The sequence below is a fragment of the Danio aesculapii genome, chromosome 14 (assembly GCF_903798145.1).
Source record: "Danio aesculapii chromosome 14, fDanAes4.1, whole genome shotgun sequence".
NCBI lineage: Eukaryota > Metazoa > Chordata > Actinopteri > Cypriniformes > Danionidae > Danio > Danio aesculapii.
Window position 1 is genome coordinate 48,113,942 of NC_079448.1, and position 19,839 is coordinate 48,133,780.

Genomic DNA, 19,839 nt, shown 5'->3' on the forward strand with positions numbered 1-19,839 from the left:
TTGTTTGCATAATTCTCTATATTTAAATCTACTTGGATACATTTTTTAGGGTAAGAATACAACAAAATATATGCTTCATATATTGAATATTCAATATACTGTAATCAGACATTCTTTCCCTTTTTTGTACACATGAAAAAACAAAAACTGATCTGCAAAATACAAAGCAGTGGATGCATGATACAGAACACACATATACAGTGATAAATGCACAAAGTAAATTATTTTAAAAGGTCTGAAATGACAAAACAGATTCATATGTCCTTCAGAAAACAGTTTCCTTTCAACTGTAAAAAAAACAAAACTTCCAGGTACAAAATATCCAAAGCAAAAATAATATTATTTACACAAAACAAAAGATCAATCAATTACTTTCAGTAATGACTTGGGAAGAAAAAAGCTGACCTAAGGCTGCTTGTTGTATTGATCATAAACTACCGCATAAAGGTACGTCTATGCACCGATTCGTTTACGCTCCCGAAACACATGACGGCTGTTTCTCTTCACCCGTGTGACTCTTTCAGTCTTTAGCACCAAATGAAGTTCATTCCTTCAGCATCACAGCGCAGATGGTCGGCTATAACGAAGCGCAAATTAACCAGATTATGAAATAAAAGAAATAAAAAAGAAGTCTAATCCAGGCTACACGCGGTGGTTATAGTGTTGTGCGTGAACAAGCGCTTGAGCTGTAGTGCTGGTTTCCCATCAGAAACAGACGCTCTGCTCTTTATTACACCAAGTGATGCGTGCAGTTCGTTCAGCTCTGTGTGGTGTTCGTCTGTGTTTTCTCCTTATCCACGGAAACTTCCGGAGGTTCGACTTTAATGATAGTCACGTCATGTAGAGACATGGCTGGCTGTACGCTGGGCACTACGGTCACTGCCGGCTGCGAGGACACCACTGTTACTGGAGCCGTGGAGGCCGGAGTGGTGATGATGCTAGACGGGATGGCGAGCTTCAGGACTTGGGTGTTGCTGGTAGGCACGGTGAGGGGCGAGAGGGCGCTCAGCGTGATGGGAGTGCCGGGTTTGCCGGGCATTGTGGGAAGGGTGATGAGCTGTAGGGTGATCCTCTCTCCGCTCTGGCCTTGAGAAGGTACTAGCGTCGGGACGGCCTGGAGAAGCACTTTGCCTGCGCTGTTGCCCCCGCTGATGGAGTTTGGCGCAGGGAGGATCGGCGAGCGGACGGTGGGAGAGTTCATAGTCACTGTGGAGATTTTCTGACCCTGTGTTGTCATGAGGACAGGAACCTGCATGGCCAGCCTCACAGTCCTGGAAACAAGCAGCAAACACAAGGAAAGCCAATTTATTTTATTTTTCTGCTAATTTAGTTTGTTTACTTCACAATTAAGGACAGCCAACATTAATCAACGTGCCACAAGAGCGTAAATGTACCCAAATTAGTCCAAAGATTAGTTGGTGGTCCCTTAGCCAGATGTTAAAGGCCATAAGCAATACTCAAATGAACAACTAATCTGATTTTAATACGATTAAGACTATACTCTGATTAAGAGTCGACCATGTAAACAGCGATTTTTGATTAATTTAATCTGACTAAAGTCATACTCGAACTAAACAGTAAAGGAATTAAGACATGTGGAGTATTTCGATTTTAGTTGCATTATTGAAGTGAAGTACAGACATGTAAACACCGCAATCAAACTGTGTAGGAGTTTTGCCCCATTTTGCGACAGGATAGTCTATACACACACAGCTGTTTGACACTATTCTCAACACATATCAGTTAAGAACCACAGACACATACATCGTGAAATGCAGAGGGTTATTTCTCCCATTTGGCGTGTGGTATCAAATTCCATTAAAACTACACTCTTCTAGCAGTTCCTCATATCCAATATCTTGTTTTTCATGGGGACATGATTGAAATGTTCCTGAATGAAAGTAAAAGTGCCAAACTACAGTTAAAGTCGACAAATTAAAAATGAAACACCTGAAATTACACAAAACTCCGGAGGAAAAGTGGATGGCGCGGTGACGCAATGACGTTAATCAATATGTGCTATAACATGAAAAATGGATCATGAAAGGAACATTCAAAAAGCAACTCATGTAAACACCTTAATCATATTACTGTCTTAATCAGATGTAAATAATTAGATTACTGATGTCCATGTAAATGTAGTCAACATGAGATTATTTAATTCAGTTCAATTCAAGCTTATTTGTTTAAGTGCTTTTCACAATAATTATTGTTGCAAATATTTAATCATTTATTATCTTGTGATTAAGAAAGTTGGTTAACTTGAGATGATTTATATCTTGTATGCATCACAATGCAGAAAAAAAACACTTGTTTATTTCATTCATTGTGTGATGAAGCCTGTGCAGTTTGACTGACTTTATATTTTAAGTTATGAAAGCAAAAAATTATTCACATTTCCAATGTGTGATTTCCTAAATTTCTCCTTGCAAATGTGATAATTTTATAGATTACAGTTCGGACATGATATTATGTTTTATTGTGCTAGTTCCAAAGACGGAGCAGAACATTTGTGCGCCTGCAGTGTTTCGTTCCTAAATAAACCTGATTTTGTCAAAATTCATGAATTTTTGTAAAAAAAAAAAAATAATAATAATAATAATTAATTAATTTTAAAAAATTACAATAAATAAAAATAATAAAAAATTAAAAATAAAAATAAAATCACAGGTAAATTTTTTTTTCTAAATGTATCAGCAGTTTTGAACAGATCATTTGAATGAATGATTCAGAGAATCACTTAAAACAGCACTTTCTGCTAGGGCTGTGCGATTTGGGAAAAAATATCTAATTGCGTTTTTTTGACAGATATTATGATTTCGATTTGCGATTTAATTTAGTAGTTAAGCTTCAGCTCAATCACACTCCATATATAGCCACCTGTGATGCTTTTTAGGCACTGGTAGTTGTATTTCCACATGCTGTGGCAACAATTCTGTGACAGCTCTTACATATTGCCTGTTTTTGTTCGGTGTCTATGATTTTGTAACCAAAATATTCCAATATAACCAACGTGCTGTTTTTCTTTGATATGAATTAGTCTATAAATGCTTCTGAAGCGGCAGACACCATTATCCCACTCATCTGCGCTTTCCTGTTTGTTTGTTTTTTTATTGAGGGCGTTCCGCATAGTTTGATGCAGAATTCTGATTGGGCAAAAAATACCTCATCAGAATTCTGATTGGGCAGAATTCTGATTTGATGCACAATTCTGATTGGGCAGAACGAAAGTGAGCTCACTCAATTGGCTAGTATGACTGTCACACACTGACCGCAGTCACGCATTTGCTCTGAGAGGGGGAAATTAAATAATATGTATTTATATTATATATATATATTCAGCTTTTTGCGATTAGCTAATTACAACTTTTTAAAAACGCGATTGTGATTCGATTTCGATTAATTGCACAGACCTTCTTGCTGCTACCTTATGCCAGTTTTAGTGTCATTTATAGATTAATGGCAGGCCTCAAAATTGCACAAAGTACAAGCATAAAATGTCATTACCCAGGTATGTATGTTTTGGTCAACATCACACATTTCTACTCTAATGGTTTTAGTAATGATTTACAATAAAATAAATCATAAAGGTTAACAGTTTTAATGTGATGATACACATTTATAGGAAAACCCACATGGAGAGCAAAACAATTCTTTCCTCCTTTGAGCACCATTCATTTTAACCAGATTTGCACTAACGTACTAAAACAATTAAATTAAATCCCCAAATTCAATACAATACACCTCACTGATGATGCAAACTATATACAGATTCATACAGCCTTCATTTGGACATTAAACATTACAATAATAATAATATATAAAATAAAAATAATAACCATTATAAAAATACCTCAATACAACTTAATGCATCAAGACACTATGCATGTTCTAAGCTCTTCTGCTTGACTTTATATAGTATGCACCATCAAATTTAACTTAAAAAAGCTTAATCGAGATATTTATTCACAATAAGTATTTTAGATTGTCCTGCAGTTTGTTTTCAGTGATTGAAATACTCTGGCAGGTGATGTTTATAGATCACAAGTGGCCAAAACATGCCATTGTTTTTCTTCTTTTGTGATTAGATCTAATATTAATGATTTGAAACAAATGGAAACTCTGTCTGCACTGAATGTTTTGCCCTCCAGGTATCTGCGCTGGTCATGTGACTGAAAACTCTGAATTAGACATTTGGATACCGTACCCAGGTGCTGCTGTTATGCTGTCTCCCGATTGTTGTACGGTCATAAAGGCATCTTGTCCTGAGGTTAGATTGATGATTTTAGGTACAGCAGTAGAGGGAGACACTGGCGTCCCTTTGCCTCTCGGATTGCTGCGGTTGGATGCGGCTGGAGTTTCTCTCTTTCCCTCATCAATGCTGTCGTCCATATTGTCATCATCAATGAAAACAATGTCTTTGGGCATCTCCTTAAACTGGTACACAAGTCTTTGGCCTTCTACTTTTGACAAAATGCCCCGCTGGTAGTAATACCTACAAACAAAACATCAAACCATCAAGTAACGCAACTAACCTTCACATACATACTTTCACCCTCTTTGTTGTAATTTTACAAAAAAGAAAGATATTGAGAAGAACAATTGGCAGTAAAGTCACTGAAGTTCCCCAAACTGCTTTCTGCTGTTCTTATACCATCTCAGAGCTTGACAATAAGGACAGCCCGATGGCCCGAGGCCAGCATGCGAGACGATCGGGACAGTAGACAGGATCGTTTCTGGGCTGATTGGGCCAGTTCTGCCTTGTCACTGAAGTTTAATTTGGCTGTAACAGTTAGTAAGTTGCATGCAAATAGGGTGCATCTCACACCTAGACGTTTGTTTCGAAACCTGTCTCATTTGCCCAGTTAGCACGGTTTGTTTAGCATATGTGAATCCAGCAATTGCACTCGGATCCACGCCAAATCAATCGGTCAGAGATCGCCTGAATGAGGTGGTCTTGGGTCGATGAATATTAACACTGGAGCGGATTGATTGTAGTGAGAAAGCAAAACAATCCAACAAACCAGTCTATATCAGTGTTTTATGGTTGTGTAATAGCCGTATACAGCTAACTGAAGAGAGAATTATGAGTAGAGCGGGATGTCATTACTACCGGCAAATGTGCATTTCATGTCGAATACGAAAGTGAAAGCATGCAGAAATATTACGGAGTGCTGTTTATCCATTAAGAAAATTGACAGAATATACCATCTGATATTTTTCCATGTTTTATTGTTATAATATTTTGTATTAGGCCTATTGTTTTGTTCATTTCTGCACTGACACCTCGAAAGAAAGATCAACTTTGATCTGCTTCATGACTGCAGTCTCGGTCCATCTGCTATTTCTCTCTAATTTAAGCCTATTATAAATAATCCCGGCAAACAGATTGATTAATTCAATAGCTAGATAGCTGATTTATATTTGGTGACCATGTCTGTGGGTGTCAAAAATTAAAGTGTACACACACACACACACACACTTGTATTTTTTAATATTGTCAGTTGAATTTAAAGTTATCTTCGGCACATTATTTAAAATATGTGGCTAAAATAGCTATTAACTTTTTTTTTTGGTGGGGCCAGTGAACATTTTGGCAGGGTAAGCAAAAATTTGAACCACTCGCTCGATTTGGCCAGTGGAAAAAATCCTTAGCGTTGAACACTGTATCTGTTCAACTTTTGGTTAAGCAATAACTGGTTGGGGCAGAATAATAATTATGGTTATGCCTATTATTTGTAGGATTTTCATATCAATTTAAACTACCCCCTCTATCTGTAACAAAAAGCTAGAGTTTTGACTGCAAATACTCTGTGGATGAATGACTGAGTGTGTCTAATTCTCAGACATACACACAACAGCCACAGATATATTTCAGCAGCAGTGTGAGGTGCTAAACATGCTTACTGCATTAGCACTGGTGAGAGATAATACTTGAAATCTAAATGTCTGTTGTCCTAAGATGCATCAATTACATCAGGTTGCCATTTTTTTCTTGTGCTTGAACGTTAAAACGGCCCTCCTAGGAATTGTCAGTCATTGAACTAGCCCCCTGCCAATTTGAGTTTGAGACCCCTGATCTAGATGTTCATCTAACCAGTTTAAGAAAATATGAGACCCCTTTAGGATGTTTCCCAGTACTGGGTTGCAGCTGGAAAGGCATCAGCTGTGTAAAACATATGCTGGATGAGTTGGCGGTTCATTCCGCAGCGGCGACCCCTTATGAATATCAGGACTAAGCCGAAGTTAATGAATGAATGAGACCCATTTAGAAAACATGTCCAAGAACATGTTTCATTGTTAGATATAGACAGAGTCCTTATTTCAGCAACTTCCATCATTTTCCTTTTCCAAGTTGAAATTAAATTGTATTGTGTGATATGGATTGAACGATTTATTTGTGTTGAGCCAAATTACAATTTTTTTATGATTTCATTACATATGCTTAAATGTCTTTGTAATATTTCTATAAAATCCATAAAGTAAAAAAATACAGATCAACTAAAAATCTCTGACCTTGAATAAATCTAAAACAATATCAAAAACAAATCCTTACCTGAGTGCTCTTCCCATTGTCTCATAGTTCATATCAGGTTTATTCTTATGTCTGCCCCATAATTTAGACACCGCTTTAGAGTCCACAAGCTTGAATATGCCTTTCTCCTTCTGAGTCCACTTAATGTACTTTGGGCAGGTTTCCTTGTCCTGCAGAAGGTCCAACAGGAACTCCCACAGGTAAGTAGTCGAGCCTGAAAGATTCCCATTTAAAATCTGTGGCGCCAAAAGAAAATATTCTCCTGCATAAATATAAATGCAGAGAAAGGCTCACCCTTGCTGTCTTTAGATTTCCTCCTATAGACCAAATCCAAAGAACCATCACAGCAATTTCGTGGCGTCCTGGGTTTTCGTCCTGCTAAGGAGGATCACATTAAACAAATGACTCTTCAAGATAATTACTCAATTTTTAACATAAATGCATTTAATAAATTGAGCTTTATTACCAAGTGAAACAAATGAATTGAAAGTGTATAACATAAAGGTTGATGTAACATTTCAAATGTAATGTATAACCATGCAAATATGTAGCTGTAGGATATAGGATACAGCTATAGGATACACTAACCATTAGTGATAGGAAATTCAGATCACTTTTTCTGACTCAAACATTTGAGTCTGTTTCATTATGATGAATGAATATTTTTGAGTTATTTCTCAAAAAATGAACGGATCACATCTTTTTCCAGCTCTGACTGCATATGATTGGCTTCTGCCTTTCACGTGATGAACAAACGACTCGAGAAATGAATGGATCAAATCTTTTTCTGGCTCTAAATGCGTATGAGTGGCTTCTGCCTTTCAAATGATGAACGAACAACTCAAACCGAGGACTCAAGAAATGAACAGATCAAATCTTTTTCTGGCTCTAAATGTGTATGAGTGGCTTCTGTCTTTCAAATGATGAACGATCAACTCAAACCGAGGACTCGAGAGATGAACAGATCAAATCTTTTTTTGGCTTCTGCCTTTCACGTGATGAACAAACGACTCGAGAAATTAATGGATCAAATCTTTTTCTGGCTCTAAATGTGTATGAGTGGCTTCTGCCTTTCAAATGATGCACGAACAACTCAAACCGAGGACTCGAGAGATGAACAGATCAAATCTTTTTCTGGCTCTACATGCGTATGATTGGCTTCTGTCTTTCAAATGATGAACGAACAACTCAAACCGAGGACTCGAGAAATGAAGAGATCAAATCTTTTTTGGCTTCTGCCTTTCACGTGATGAACAAACGACTCAAACCGAAGACTCGAGAAATGAACAGATCAAATCTTTTTTTGGCTTCTTTCTTTCATGTGATAAATGAACGACTCAAGCTGAGCACTCGAGAGATGAACAGATCAAATCTTTTTCTGGCTCTACATGCGTATGATTGGCTTCTGTCTTTCAAATGATGCACGAACAACTCAAACCGAGGACTCAAGAAATGAACGGATCAAATCTTTTTCCGGCTCTAAATGCATATGATTGGCTTCTGTCTTTCATGTGATGAATGAACGACTCAAACCCGACAGAGGACGGGTTTATAATCAACTCATTTTCTCCTCCACCTGCACAAATGTGCACATACACGAATGAACGAATCACTACCTGTGAGGACTCATCGTTCTCAAGTCACATCAAAGATTTAACCCATCACTACTAACCATCTATAGGATTGACTTCATAGGGTAGATTTTATATTTCCTTTTATTTTCTATTGCATAACTTCTATTTCTCCAAAATTTTGATTCTTGTTGTTATTATTTTTGTTATTGTTATTATTGTAAGGTCACGAGTAGTTGTGTAAGCATCTCACTGCATATCATACGCTGTATGACTGTATGTGATCAAATAAAATTGGAGCTCATGTAGATCTGTAGGGGGAACAGCAGTATGTAGTTCACCTCTCTTTTTCTTCTTGAGTGAATCTGCTTCCTGCAGGACAATAATATCTTTAGCAACTGGTCCCATGTCTTCAGTTCTCACCTCCACCTCCACCTCTGATAAAAGCTCCTCTGCAAAATACATATTGTTCATTTCACTTTTTATACCAATGTGATATATAGATGTGTCAAGCAGGACAATGGAAAATTTAGCAGTAAATCAAACACCTGTACTGCGGTCCCCTTGTAAGCTGGCAGGTGAATCCATGTGGAGCAGAGCTTCAGCAGCTTCAATAGTCTTGTCATGCACGGAGACCTCCACTACAGAAACAGGAAAAAAATAATAGGGATTTTATTTCAAGTTTTGCCAATAAAAATATCAGATTCTGGTATATACAAACAAATGTCATATATTATATCATTTTAATAGTAGTATAATTGTGACCATGAACCACAAAACCAGTAATAAAATGTAAACATTTCAATTTTATTTTACACATTAAATTGAAATGATGACTTATAAATGTTATAAATATACATCATGTGAATAAATACGCTTTCCACTGATGTTTACATTGTTAGAATCGATCAATATATACAGTGCTCAGAATATTGAGGACACCCCATTTTGAAAATAAATATTTGCATCCATTTCTCAGTGAATATAGGCAGTGTATTTAGGTGCATTTTAACAAAACAGATTTATTAAACAGATATATTTATTAAAATAATATTTTAGTCACCAAATATATTTAGAAATTGAAAGATAATACAATTAAATTCAAACAAAATATAGCAAAAAAAATTACAACCTACAAAATTTCAACTAAATTTTCTATTTCTTTGCTTCTTGATTTTTCCTCTTTTTCAAATTTGTATTTAATATTTTTCTATTACATATACATTTGGGTGTACTAGTTATTGGACCGTTATCATAAGTTATTTTGTAAGATAAGCTCCAGATTTGGCTTCAGTACTGACTAATCTAATGTATATGCACAAATATAATATTGTATAGTTTTCTATTAAAACATAAACTTAAAAGATTAGTGAGGGGTGTACTCATGTACTGTGTGCTGAGCACTGTAGAAAAAATACAACTATTTGAAAATCTGTAATCTGCGGGTTAAAAAAAAACTCTAAATACAGAATCTATATTAAGTGCTTAGCAATTACTAATCAAAAATTAAGTTTTGATATATGTACAGTAGGAAATTTACAAAATATATTCATGATACATGAATATTGTAATGATTTTTGACACGGAATCTGCGTGTGCAGAAATCCCACAAATTTCCGCAGATTTTCAGCCCATCATATTCGCAGATGACAGTGTTCTGTTGGCTTCATCGAATGCACGCATCGAATGCATGCACTGGGGCGGTTTGCTGCCGAGTGTGAGTGTGAGAATCCATGGTGCTCCACCGAAAAAAGGTTGTTTGCCATCTCCGTGTTGGAGGAAAGTCCTTACCCAAGCTGGAGGAGTTCAAGTATCTTGGGGTTTTGTTCACGAGTGAGGAAAGGTTAGAACGTGAGATTGACAGGCGGATTGGGGCAGCGGCAGCAGTAATGCGGTCGATGTACTGGTCCGTTGTGGTAAAGAAGGAGCTGAGCCGAACGGCAAAGCTCTCGATTTACTGGTCAATCTACGTTCCTAGTCGTCTCACCTATGAGCTTTGGGTCATGACCAAAAGGACAAGATCTCGGATACAAACAGCCGAAATGAGTTTCCTTCACAGGGTGGCAGGGCGCACCCTTATAGATAGGGTGAGGTGAATGAATGAAATGTAATTAATTTCAGTAATATTATTGACTAATATGAAAGCATTCATATGATTTACTTACAATACAGTCTGTAAAGTAATAAGTTCTGTCTTTTAGTTGATGTATGGTAGATCTATTATATGAGAGATTTGCTTTGTTTACCAAATAAATGGATCTAATAGGATTTGCGTTGTAAACACTAAAGTTAAACATTAAGTTAAAATGTATTCTTTTTTATTTAACATATTAAGTTTTTAGATATGATACTCCCAAAATCATTCCGCAAAATTTTCGCAGACTTTTCACAACATTCTGCGCAGAAATAGCAAAAATGGTCGCAGATTCTGTCTGGCTCTACATATAGGGTAATGCAATGCTTTTGACCCAAACAATGTCACAAAAATGTTGTAACAAAAATAAATATCCACTTACTGTGTTCATTAATGTTGTAATGAGGAAAATCTAATAATGCTTCAAAAAGAGCCTGTTGTTTGCATCCTCTGCTCATTAATATTTCATCCTGTGCATGAAATTGGCGGAAAATAGTATTTGCATTTCGACGTGTTCATTGGCTAGACCGCAGCCTACGAATACAATGCTAAGCGCTGATTGGCCGTGGGTCCTGTCACTCAACCATTGATAACGCCTATGAATACACTTCCGCCCTTAACGTCGACAACAAAAAGTGTACTTGTATACATCTTAATCATATTTACAGACAGCGAAAATATGTAAACACTCCCTACTTCACAGAAAACTAATCGAAATAATAAGTTTATACAAGCGCGTTTGCATTGTTTCCTGCACAGCCTCGAGGAAGTAAATATAAAACTGAAAGCCGTCAATCAATTTCTTTGACATCGCTTTTCGCGTACAGATAGCAAACCAGCACCCTTTATGTCCTCAGTTATTAATATTAATTTAATAACTATCGTCTGCAATGATCAAATAAAGAAGTCAAAGAACAAAACCGTTAGCTGATTTGAAGAGATAATCAGATCGCACAAATATTACAGACTCAATACAACTTTTAAAGCTACTGCTTTCCCACAAAACTCGATCAACAAATAAAATCACGCGATAAACAATATATCAGACAACGTGGCTAATACGCAAAAGCAAAACAAATACGCTTCCTGGTTTCTGACAACCAGCATCAATCCGCTACAACAAATCATAACTCCAAAAGCTTCCAAACGAACATTATTTAATACACACACAACAATGAATACACACATTACACTAACAACAATTAATAAATATGTCGCTAAGACAAAAGAGAAAGAAATATTATTTTTATACTTAAACTTGGCGCACGGAAAGCTCTTCACTTCCTGGTTGTCAAGCGTTTTGGCAATCGCATCCTTCACAGAGCCCAGAGCTCATTACCTAAAATCACGTGATGCAATTGTTTTATTTTTTTTAGCTAGCTTTAATGAGTGAGTAGACTGGTGGTGACCAGCAGATACATTATGAAACCGCAGCTGGAGAGTTATTAATTTATAAAATGAGCAATAATCTCTGCACTGTGCAACTCTCGTGTCTTGTGACAGAAGATCTGATAATATCTAATTTTTCCTCTGATACTATATCTGTACAAACTCAACACTGAAGTTTTGTATTGGCTTGAATAACTTCCTCAAAAGCACCACAAGATGTCTCTCTTTAGCTGTTCTCAGCTTAAAAGAAATCTGAAAAAAAAGCTTATTACTGCCTTCATGTTTTGTTGTAAACATAAATGCAAATCCACACATTTATATTAATTGAAGTAACTGCAACTGAAAGACTCAGTTATATGTTACACTCAAATGCAACACAGGGGCGTAAGCAACTCACTTTTTGAGACAGACCATTTAGAAACAGGTGATTAATAATTATATGAACATATGATCTCATCCTGCCGTCCCCCCCACTTTTAATATGTCCGCTACGCCCCTGATGTAGCATGAATCAATAATTAAAAATATTGCACAATATAAACATGCTTGTGTCCATTGTGACATTTACCTTAAAGCATGGCCTCCAGTTTTAAAGCATTAGATGAATACTTAAGCATTTGGTTCACTTAAGTCAGTCAGACTACACTGAGATTATGGAGAAATTATAGTTTCCTGTTTAGTGCAAAGTTTAACACTGTAAAATAGTTTAAATCATAAATCAAATTGATATGCAATATTTCTAATTGACAAACTGAATTTAATTTACTACAGAAAAGAGAGTTTACAAATTTAACTGGTTTGGCCCCTCAAGCTCCAAAGTCAGTCACATCCAGAGGAATAATGCACAGAATTAAGATAAGGAATTTAGCTGGGATTTTGAGGCTATACTGGCTGAATTTAGCATTGACTCAATTGCATGAAAGCAGGCAAAATTAAACAAAATTAAGTTCCTACAGAGATTTATTCTTACTGATCTGCTCTATATGTTAGTTTCATTGTCAATGCTACTAAAGGAATGTGTTTTACAGTCACTCCATACTCTTGGCTATTTTCATATATTTTTCAACTGTTGGAATTAGTATGTTTAAATGTTATAAATTATTAGTAATCATTTTATATATCTTCATATATAGCCTTTTCAGATTTAACTATGGGGGAAATATAGATAAGGGAGGTAAAAAACCAGATGAATGATTAGAGAAAAAAATACATATACAGTGCTCAGTATAAAGGAGTACAGCCCCTGTTTCTCAGGCTGTGAAACAGCCTTTTCCATCTTTAGGTGTAAGATAAGATAAATTACATTTAAATTCAAACGAGATATTGCAAACATAAAAATTAAACTAAAAATTACAAACTAAAGAATGTCAACAATTTGATATTTTTTTATGTTATTTATATATATTTTTTATAATAGAATTACTAATTATATATTATATTATATTATATTATATTATATTATATTATATTACATTACATTATATTACATTACATTACATTATATTATACTATATTATATTATATTACATTATATTATATTACATTACACTATATTATACTATATTACATTATATTATATTACATTACACTATATTATATTACATTATATTCTATTATATTATATTACATTATATTATATTACATTATATTATATTACATTATATTACATTACATTACATTACATTATACTATATTATATTACATTACATTACATTACACTACATTACACTATATTACATTATACTATATTACATTATATTATATTATATTATATTATATATTTAATGATGATGATGAAACATATAATGGATTAAATAGACTCAATTAGAAAGAAAAATCCTAAATGAAAGTGATATACAAATGATATTTGCAACAATCTTCACGATTAACTCATTAGAAGCATGAACGTCTACTGGTTACATTTAAGACAAAGTGAACAACTTAATTTGTTATTACGCATCCTCATACGCTTCTTTTAATTCTCTGAATGAAAGTAATGAGAGTTCCCAGATTGATGGATGAGAGAGGCGTTTTTCAACTGAATGGCTCACATCGGGATCATTGATTCTGTGATTAATCCCGTGATCTGGTAACAAATGCTGTGGACACGCACTTATTCTTGCTATCTACACCGTGCTTGACATCGCGACTCGTTCTCATCCTGGATCAGCAAACGTGCAACGGACTAAGCAGTGCTTTTTTTTGTTATCCTGGCTTTCTTGATTCCACTTTTGTGCCAATAGCCCTCAGAACTCAACATTTTCTTTGCATGGAAATATGGTCCTCTGACCGCTGTGCTTACCTGCTGCCATCTCCTGCAGCTCAGTCTCCACAACTTGCTCCTCTGCCACATCCTGGACCAGGTATGTGTTCTGGTCATCATAGACCAACACCTGAGCAGCATAGCACTGCTCCACATCAGCACTGTTCACCTGCTCCACGATCACCGCAGGACAGTCCTTCTCTCCATAAGATTCCTCCCCATCAGGACAAACCTCCTGACAGAAAAAAAAAAAACACAAAACCTTGAGTTTCCTTGGATTATAAACATCAAAGATGTAAAAGAATTATTATTTTTTAAAAATAAAACAGCTTCATATCGCTCTTTAACCCTTTATAGGACAAACTTCACTTCACTGACATTGCCTACAATATATATTTATTTATCATTCTTGTAAAAGTTTAAAAAAAAGTTTTGTTATAACTGCAATACACTTCAGGGTTTCTCAATGAGTGCCTTATAAATGTTTTAAACTCTTTTTTTGTATGCATTACAGTTGTCTGGCTTAACTTTGTTTTCGAACAAATATGCAAGCATCGCTGTGCAGCCCGAAAACACAAATTAAATAGCTTTAAACCATTGAGTTTTATCCATATTTCAGTAAGAATTTTGGTAAAAAGAAACAAAAATAAAAATCTATAAATAACATAGATTATCCCGTTTATGGCTAGTCCTAGACTAAATTGCACATATGCGTTGTCCTAACTAAAAATCACATGCAGTAACAAACAAACAAACAAAAAACAGCAGTGCCATAGAATAAATTCAAGACAAAGATTCAGTAATGTGTATTTGAAAGTCATTTTGTTAAAAGTTGCTTAATAAAGCTAATTTATTATTAATAAACAAGCCTACCCCTGGTAAAAACTAAGCCCTATTGGTGAAAACCGATCTTTAGGGTGTACTTAGGGCGCGATTGTCCCTCCTACCCTCTTCCCCTCTGTCTGCACTCACATTGCATTTCACCTTTTGCCTGAGCACCCTTCTGTCATCCACGATGCAGCTGTTCAGTTTAACAGAAGAGAAGCGCTCTCGCTCAGCACAGTGGACATTGCTTAAGTTCTAACATTTTGTATTATTTTAAGTCATTTGATATGCAGTGACAGACAGTCAAACCGATCCACCATGTTCGATGCTCAAATGTTCATGAAAGTCATCGTGCTGCGGGTATTAGGAGGTTTGCCGAAGGTGCAGCGAGGGATTTGCGTCTTTAATAAACTATGACAGTTAGTGCTCATTAAAAAGTAAGAATGATTAATAATCCCATATGAAATAGTCCCTTATAAGTCACGTCTAGTCTTCAGTTTTGCATGCACTCACACTACAAGTGTACTGCTCCAAAGCCCAACCAAACAGCGTCCTGGCATACCTCTTCCAACTCTTCCGAAGTCTGGCCAACTGAACCACGCCTGGGCCCAATTCAGAGCACTCACACTTGTCAAACGAACTGGAAAATGGGGACTAAATGTGCCTGGGCATGGTTCAAATAGCCTAGTGTGAGTACACCCTTAAAGTGCATACCTTGCATTTATTATTACTCTAAACATAGGTTTATTAAGCATCTCGCATTACAAGATTTATGATAGGGCTGGGCAATTTGGCCTAAAATAAAAACCTCGATTAATTGTACATTTTAACTTGATTGTTATTTTATTTATTTATTTTTCCCTCATAGTTTACTGACAAGTTTTGTACAGTATAATATGCTCACACATTACAAGAGATTTTTCAACGAAGGGTTCATAACTTGACTTAACTTGAAAATAATTGAAGGAAACAAACTACTATCTATGATTATTTACTGTTTTAAACATCAACATTGAACAACTGAAATTAAAACAAACACTGCCTAAAACCAAGTCACTTTTTTCTTATAAAAAAAGAAAATAAATCAGCGGCGTACATTTGAGAGGGTGCATTACGTTTTGTGCACTAACAGAGGAAATCAGCACACGAGCAAAGAGTTTCACACACTCGTATTACATCAATGCGCTCTTAACTTGTAATACTGCGCTCACGGCATTTATAATTGAAATAACACCATAGAGATCAGATCTGGCTGCAATGTGCAGAACATTTATCAGCTTAGTGAAATTAATTGACATGTGACCTGGTAGGGAAAGTAATCAAAACAATTGACCAGGAAAAATTAGATCGATTATAGGTTCTGAATGTCAATTTCGATTACTTTACGATTAATCACCCAGCCCTAATGTTTGATTGCAAAAACAACTTTGATATTACAGGGTTTCTGCAGGTTTCATCAAGTCAAATTTAAGACTTTTTAGGACCATTATTTTTCAGAATTAAACAGGGCTAAATGCTAAAAAAAAAAATCTAATCTCTTTTACTTGCCCATCAAAAAATAAAAAGGTATTTCTAAGCCACATTTTAATAATGTGTCAAAGTAAGCAAACTCTAGTTGTATACATTAAAAAAATTCAACACAGACTTCCTTTTTTTTAATAATAATAATTAACTAAATATATATAAATTTACATGGACATAGCAAAATCTTTACCTGCTGTGCTTCTTCATCTGCGGTGACATACTCCAATATATTCCCTCCACCATCTACGATCACCACAGAGGTCATGACTCATTCCTCTGTGTGAGACCCTCTCTTGTGCCCTGCGCCCCTGCTGATGACCTTCAGTGACGTCACTCCCTGTGAACACAAAATAGCTGTTAGTAATTGCATTATCTCTGTAACTTACAACCATATCCCTCAAAAAACTGTTCAACTAAATCACTGTAAATCTGTTGTTCTCCTTGTTACTCTGGAATTGGTGTGTGCAAGGAATTTGTACGAGCATGGGACTACTTTGGTTATTGGGCCAAGAGGGAATGAGCATCATCTGACTAAAGTTGGTTTTATATTCGCACATTCATTGAGTGAGAACTTGTGATACTATGCTCCCTATATTGTTTTCCATGGTCATTTAAATATTAGGTCTGAAATCACATGCAAGTATGACTACAAAACAACATCAGCACTATTTAATCAACTGTGAACAAGGTTGTACTTTAATAGTCATTAGGGATGTGTAGATCGATCTGCATCAACGATCACATTTCACAACTCGATCGGTACTTACTGATCTGGGGTGCATTTCCCAAACAACGACGTAACTCGTGGCTGAACTATTATAGTACGATGCATTGTTTGGGAATAGAATGATGTAATGACGAGTTCTTCCCGTAGTTTCTGTCGCAGATCCATCGTTTGAACCAAGTTAGTTATAACGTAAAAGCCCCTTAATGATGCTCTAAACGGGGTGGTAACAACTTCTTTAGAGAAGAACTCCATCATTTCTCTGTGCAAATTATATTGAATTATATTTTACACGCATTAAAAAAAATCCAATAATAGTTTTGGTGAAAACTTGCACTCATTTATCATATTATTTGAAATATATGTATAATGTATAATGTCACATAGACGGCTAATGTTTCCTTTACAAATATTATTGAGAACATTACATATTCTACTCTAAATTAACATAAAATCAAATGTAAACATGAAGATCGCTAAAACTGAACTGTAAAAATACTTTGAAAGCAAATTACACCTAAGAGAGATGACTTTAATGCTTTATTTTCTAATTATTTTAAGTTTAAATGTTAAAACATCCTAAATAAATAGGGCATAGGGGGGATAACTGGGAACAGAACACAGCCAGGAACTATGTTTTTAACTACAGCTCAAGTGGTGTAGTTGCAAGTATACAAGTTTGCGAATGTTCGTTGGAATGATGGATTTGGAAAACGGCAAATCAACAAGCTATGTTGCAAGTCCGAGTCCGGGATATACATCAGCAGCGCTACAACACATGAGCAATGCTTCCAAATTGCATTGTTAGCAATATTTCTTACATTACTAATCTGTTTTATCTATTGTATTTGTAAAGTTGCTTTTGACTATTACATGTATGCAACATCCTTAATTTGTTCTCTTAGGTAAGACGACATCTCGTACTCAAAGGGAAAATGTGCTTTATGCAATGGCAAAGTTATATAAAGCTTGAAGCATCGGTACGCAGTATCAGCCGATCACCATGACAAAGAATCAGTACTCGGTATCGGCTGCAAAAATCCTGATGAGAGTATCTCCACACTGTAAAAAAAAAAAACTATTTGATCAATTAGTCCTGACAGCATATGTTTTTAGATCATTGTAACTTAAGTTAATCATGTTCTAACTTAATTTTGTAAGTTATGCAAGTTGTTTTAAGTCAGTTTAACATAACATAAGTTCAATTGACTCATAAGGTTAATTGTATTCAGCTTAAAACGTTTTTTTGAGTGTGTACTGCTAATATCATTTCACTATTAAGAATTTTCTGAAATTATATTATTATGGAGAAAGTCTGAATGTGTGAATATAAAGCAAACTATACCTCAGTCACCATCTGACGTCTTTTCAGCTGGCATGGAGGGATAAAAGCTAACATTCTTGCAAAAGATCACAAGCAGACCTTCAGGGTAAGAAATGCACAGGCGCACACACACACACACATGCAGAAGCAAAACAAGAAAACGGAAGAGGCCTGCATCCTGTAGGCAAAACTGATCACAGCAGAGTCGTATTCACGATTTGAGTAAAAGAATAAAAAAATAATAGCTACAAAAACACAAAGAAGTGTTTTATTTTATGAGATATTTTCTTATAGCACGCTACTACAACACAGTACGAACTGTATTAGTACTTCACAGTGTACTTCAAATGAATAAAGCAAAACTGTTCACAGGCAAAAATACATAAATCAAAAAGCAAACATTTTAATTTAAACTCCAGTTCAGTCTATGGTTTAATCTTGCACTTCTTTGTTATTAAACCTTTTCACAGTTTACAATCAAGCGATACAGAATGTAAACACTGATACAACACTGATAACAGACACTGACAGACTGAGCGCGCTCTACTGACGTCCAAACAGAGCTTTCATTTTCCTCAAGTAATATAAATATCTTATCAACTATTTATTTACATTTATGGGGTCAAATGACGAGTCATAACCGCGGAAAGAAAAATAATTGCACAAATGATTAACTTTTACACGAAGCATCTTTATATCGGTAAACAGCTTGCTGTAACGTTACAAACAGACATGCTAAAGCAAAAACACACCTAACGTTAGTCTAAATTAATAAGCTTTAACCACTAATAAACGTGTAGCTCGATAAATATGCATTTCTTACCGTTTGTGGTGATTTCCAGTCGTTTGGTGCAGCTCAAAACAGCCGAGTGTACTCTGTCATAAGGTTAGCATGCTAACAATGCTAATGACAGATTGACGTTAAAGCTGCTCAACTCGCCAGAAATGCTCGCTGATAAAGCGCACACATGCAGGCGATATAAAGACGTCTATTTAGTCAAACGTAGAATACAAAAAGATATTAGTTTCAGCCTTCCGAGTCGGTGTTGTAAATGATGTTTTGCGTTGCTGGTTTCGGGCCTCCCGTTAGCAGGATCTGAATGACGAACTGCGCAGTAACCTCAAGTGACGTCACATACACCAGGTGCGCGTACTCTGAAATTTCATCTAGTCCAGGGGTCGGCAACCTTTTTTCATCAAAGAGCCGTTTCTGCATTTTTTAAAGAGCCATTGGGGGGGGGGGGGGGTGTGTGTGTATATATATATATATATATATATATATATATATATATATATATATATATATATATATATATATATGACTCTTGTGTGTAGGTTTAGAAATTTGACTTTTATAGTGACGAAAAACGTCTTTTCATTACTATTAAAGTGAAACATAAACATAGGAAGCTAAGAAAAATACTCATTTAAGGAGAAAATTTCAGATGGCATATGTATGTATGTATGTATGTATGTATATATATATGTATATATATATATATATATATATATATATATATATATATATATATATATATATATATATATAT

At 35.4% G+C, this 19,839-nt stretch overlaps 1 protein-coding gene across 3 annotated transcripts; it reads right to left on the bottom strand.

Annotated features, from left to right (window-relative positions):
- Window positions 1–19,392, bottom strand: elf2a (E74-like factor 2a (ets domain transcription factor)). Of its 3 annotated transcripts, none has more exons than XM_056472454.1 (9): window positions 19,113–19,392; window positions 16,432–16,578; window positions 13,932–14,127; window positions 8,655–8,747; window positions 8,448–8,558; window positions 6,830–6,910; window positions 6,557–6,749; window positions 4,208–4,495; window positions 1–1,271 (listed from the first exon to the last, which is right to left on the bottom strand). In XM_056472454.1, exons 2-9 carry the CDS (start codon window positions 16,504–16,506, stop codon window positions 758–760), a joined length of 1,551 nt encoding a protein of 516 aa, XP_056328429.1. In that variant the 5' UTR covers window positions 16,507–16,578; window positions 19,113–19,392; the 3' UTR covers window positions 1–757. The 3 variants fall into 3 exon arrangements, with proteins under 3 accessions (XP_056328429.1, XP_056328428.1, XP_056328430.1); XM_056472453.1 differs by having other exon boundaries at window positions 6,830–6,913; XM_056472455.1 differs by lacking the exons at window positions 13,932–14,127; window positions 16,432–16,578; window positions 19,113–19,392 and adding an exon at window positions 11,493–11,556 and having other exon boundaries at window positions 6,830–6,913.
- Window positions 19,393–19,839: the final 447 nt, after the last annotated feature.

Excerpts from the sequence above, each read along its gene's own strand:
- elf2a (XM_056472453.1), bottom strand. The coding sequence starts at position 16,506 with ATGACCTCTGTGGTGATCGTAGATGGTGGAGGGAATATATTGGAGTAT. Across the intron at positions 6,914-8,447 it reads ACTCAAGAAGAAAAAGAGAG|CAGGACGAAAACCCAGGACG; the intron begins GTGAACTACATA and ends GATCCTCCTTAG. Across the intron at positions 6,750-6,829 it reads GAAATCTAAAGACAGCAAGG|GCTCGACTACTTACCTGTGG; the intron begins GTGAGCCTTTCT and ends GGAATCTTTCAG.